The following is a 4,312-nucleotide window of genomic DNA, read 5'->3' on the forward strand; positions in this document are numbered from 1 at the left end:
ATTATGATATTTAAATATATTTTAACTGAATATTTTATTAAAAATACTTTTACAAACTTTTCCTTTTTGGTTGTTGTTGTTTCCGACAGGGTGGGTGTATGATGTATTATGGAACGAATTTCCGTCATCCCTTGTCAAATTTGGTTTGGAGACAAACCGGTTTCGAAACGAAAAATGACACTGAAGATGGCACAACGCCGAAACCGGTTTGTCTCCAAACCAAATTTGACAAGGGATGACGGAAATTCGTTCCATAATACATCACTTTTACAAACCTATTTTCCTTACTAGCTTCAATTTTTGTTTAATTTAACATTTGACATTCCTCCTCTTCTTCGCAAGTATAATCGATAAAACTAGGTTGGACACCAAAAAGTTATCGGTTTAATCTGAGATATTGTTTGTTGTAGGAGAATTAAAATAATACACGTTTTAATTTACTTAAATTATAGTTTTATTCCCGAAAAATTAGCTTAATAAAACGTGAACGACGTCGGTAGAAGTTTCTAGAAGAAAGACGTTTTTTAATAACTAGGTCAGAGAAGTATATGCAAATAATGTAAATGAAACAAGTGAACTAGAACATAGAAAATACTAAAAATACTAGGGAGTTTAGCTCGGAAATGAGGATTATCTACTTATACGTATGTAAACCCATCATTAGGCAATTCAGTTACATACATACATATTTAGGTTAGGTTAGGAATTAAACATTAATTTCACTTAATTTTATTCATTTTGCTGATTAAAATTCTTTTATTCGTTTTCATTTTTAATAGTTTTAATACATGAAATAATCGGTGTGATTGACAAAATATGATACTTGTAAAATATCTTGAAAACACCGCATCAATTACTGTTTTTGAGCTAGTAGTTTGAGCATTTCTATTTGTATATATTTCTAAATTTAGTTTTTCTTTTAGGAGTATAATCTGTGGTTCGGCGTCATCTGTCCATAGGTTTACCTTAAAGTCATGAATATGTACGTTATATGTATCTTTCGTTTGCAAAATGGGAAGCTAAATTGATTTGTTCGGCATTTCCTCTTACTCATGTTTTTACACGAACTTGCAGGAAGTTACAGGAAAAATGATCCCATATTCCAAAATCCTGTAAATGAGAGCGATTTTTGAGAGTGGCGTAGAGAATGAAGTTGCAAGATTTTACCCGATGTTTTTTTTTTGTTACCGTCCTTTTTGCTATTACTCACTTTTTATTCTTACTTCAGAGAGTAATTTTGCTGTTTGACATTTTTACAGGATTTTACACGAAAAGTATTGGATTAGAGCTATTATATCATCCATACATAGGTATATATACCTACTTAAATGACCCAGTTAAAATGATTTTAGTATTTTTTAAATTTTCCTTGCTTTTTTATCGGTAGTTAGTGAAGCCAAGGTCTCAAAGTACTTACGTACGCGGTGCTTCGTTAGGTGAAACTAACTAAATACTTTTAGACAAAGTATTTAGCATACTTGCTATTTAGCAACATCCAAAATACTAAAGTAAATAGTACTTTGCTACTTATCACAACACAAATACCTAAATACTTTTGTACTTAGTACGTAATACTTAGTTAGGGTACTCACAGTTTACTTCTAAAGTTAAAAGGTGGCAACTTTAACAAGATAACACACTCGAACTGTGAGCAACCCTTATGTTTAAATAAAGTATTAAGTTGATCAACAATACCACGCATTGCTAGACCGTTTGCCTTTCACGCGTTTCTGTTTAGAGAGCATCAACAAACCACATACATATTTCTCTCTATTCTCTCTTCTCTTTTTTATACTCAGCTAGCACAGCGCAAAAATAAAAAAAAATAACCTTTGCCAGCTACAGGCAGGCGCAAAGAGAAACTTATGTACAAGCAGCGCTGCGCCCAAAGCGAAATTCATGTATGTATGTACAAGCAGCCATAGATGCCAGTTTAACACAGAACATAAACATGAGACAAAGTCTAGTAATTTTGCCCAAAAGTGTTATCTCTAATTAGTATGGGAACCAACAACAAACAAAGTTACCACATGGTAAAATGTTTTAAAGTTACCAGGTGGCAAAATTAACACAGTAGATAATATAGAACTGTGAGTACCCTAAGTAAATACAATTTTGCCCATCACAATTCTGAATGCAGGTTTTATTAGCAAAGGCACTTTAATATTATTTTTTCAGATAAGGTGGCCTTCGATTTGTATTTGCGATATTTGTTAAATTTTCAATCTGAGTTCGAATACATTAAAGGTTTAGTTTGTTATATTACGATTTATTCAGTTTCAGGCAAACAAGATCGAAAGCATACATTTTCAAGGAAGGCTGACAAACTCTGACGACGAGTCCAAAGTAGAATACGATGGGAATATGAAGCTCAAAACCTCGGCACACCCAAATTTAAACTTTGCCTCAAATGTTACATGGCGATCATTGCAAGGTCATACCGAAGGTATTATAGCCTTTAACAGTGGTCGGAATGTCGGTGATTCGGGAGCCACGAATATATTACATTTAGTGTTGTCCCGCTTCCACTCAGAAGAAAAGATTTGGGACGATTCACGTTTGTATGCAAGCTTGGATGTTAAGTTACCACGCAATAACATTGATTACAAACTGTTTTTAAAGTAAGTTTATTTTATATAACTGTATGTTAATATTGATCTAATGTCAATTTTGTTTTAAGGCATGAAGAACGGTATAAAAATGGAAGCGAGCATAACGTAATACTTGGAGGTCAAATTATTCCAGGAAAAGAAGCGTCAATTCTTTTTTCTATATTGATACCGCGGCATTCTTTAATTGCCTTTGATGTATTTTTTAATGTCACAGTAACGAATTTCAACTCCTGCTCAGGACGACTAAAGTTTGTAGAAAAACTTCCCAAAACTTATTTGGTGAGTATTTAAAATGTTACATATGTATGCACATATGACCAATAACTATTGCTTATTCCACTCAGTGGAACATAAACAACTCAGAATTATTATTGTTTATAAATATGTATACTTGCATTGTTACATAATTGCTTTCTGCAATTAACGCGGGAAAGTTAAAGGTATATTTCTTTTTGATAACATATTTTAAACCAATTGTGGGGGGAAACCAATTAACCGCGTTGAGTTACACAAGGAAATTTACTTGTAATTTTTATGCAATAGTTTTTGACGGAGCAGGTGATTAAAGTAAGCGAGGATTACTGCACTTTTAATTTTAGTATGTAGTTTAAAAGAAATGGGAATTAGTGCTTTCATTTTGTTTTAAGCAAGGAAAGGTTCGTTCTGCAATTGAAGTGGGTTTAGGTAACGTATGTAGCTGTATATATGTATGTATGTAATAATACTATATTTTATTTTTATTTATTTATTGATTTCAACGCAACAGCCATTAGCTATATTTCAGCGCCGTTATTGGGTATAAGTACGGTGACCATCCGTCCTTTATTTCAAAGGACAGCCCTTTTTTTAACTCCCTGTCCTTTATAATTTTTTTAAAAATAAAGGACGCCTTTTGTCCTTTATTTCTTAAACTGTCCTTTAAATCGGCGCTGCATTTATCAGAGGTAAACTTTTAAACGCGGAATATGAAAAATAAAAATGTCCCTGATAAAATATAATGAAAACTGTCGCCAGTTTCTTTCGCATCCCTCTTAGGGTTTCTATTTAATTACAATCTATAAATCTATAAAGGGAAAGTTGTGCCCAGGACCGTGTTGCACGCTGAGTTTCCAGTTCCATTGAAAGAGAACAATAAACCCCCTGCTGCACAGTGGTTCAAAACTGGCATTTAGTGTTCGTAATTCATTGGAGCCTGATTTCTGTATTTTTATTTGATTACATTAAATTGTTTTGTGCAAAATGCTGTTCCAGTTAATAAATGTTACAAAACAAAAACTAGTTGAAAACAAAAAGAAAGATACACAAAAAAAAATTTTTAAATGTTATAAAAAATGTTCACCAAAATTCTTTTTTTCGTTTTGCTTTTTAGTAAAAAAATTGGTTGAAAAATTAAGGCTCCGGTGCATTATGAACATTAAATTCCAATTTTGAACCACTGTGTGCTGGCTTCGTCGTGCATTATGAATTATGGTAAACGCATTTTGGTAGCAAAGGATGGCGAAGTCCTTGAAAAGGATTTGGCTTAATTTTTCGCTGTAGCAGGGGAACTTGTACAATTAAATAATATAGTTAACTGGTAAATATTTGATTTAAATTACGACATGGGTAAGGCCCTCTTATCATACAAGTTGCATGTACGTATTCCCATTTTGAAAAAAGTCCTTTATTTTACGTTGGTTAATATGGTCACCGTATGTATT

The 4,312-nt window shown here is 32.7% G+C and overlaps 1 protein-coding gene across 1 annotated transcript; it reads left to right on the forward strand.

The window, feature by feature from the left end:
- Positions 1-2,282: 2,282 nt before the first annotated feature.
- On the forward strand, positions 2,283-2,903 carry LOC118736031. The gene is made up of 2 exons (XM_036466140.1): positions 2,283-2,621; positions 2,681-2,903. The coding sequence occupies exons 1-2, from the start codon at positions 2,365-2,367 to the stop codon at positions 2,901-2,903; spliced, it is 480 nt and encodes a 159-aa protein (XP_036322033.1). The 5' UTR covers positions 2,283-2,364.
- The last annotated feature ends 1,409 nt before the right edge of the window (positions 2,904-4,312 follow it).

The sequence above is a fragment of the Rhagoletis pomonella genome, unplaced genomic scaffold (assembly GCF_013731165.1).
Source record: "Rhagoletis pomonella isolate Grant_MI unplaced genomic scaffold, Rhpom_1.0 Rhpom_scaffold_00003, whole genome shotgun sequence".
Classification (NCBI taxonomy): domain Eukaryota; kingdom Metazoa; phylum Arthropoda; class Insecta; order Diptera; family Tephritidae; genus Rhagoletis; species Rhagoletis pomonella.

Coding starts and splice junctions, on each gene's coding strand:
- LOC118736031 (XM_036466140.1), top strand. CDS start 2,365: ATGAAGCTCAAAACCTCGGCACACCCAAATTTAAACTTTGCCTCAAAT. Junction 2,622..2,680: donor GATTACAAACTGTTTTTAAA/GTAAGTTTATTT, acceptor TTTTGTTTTAAG/GCATGAAGAACGGTATAAAA.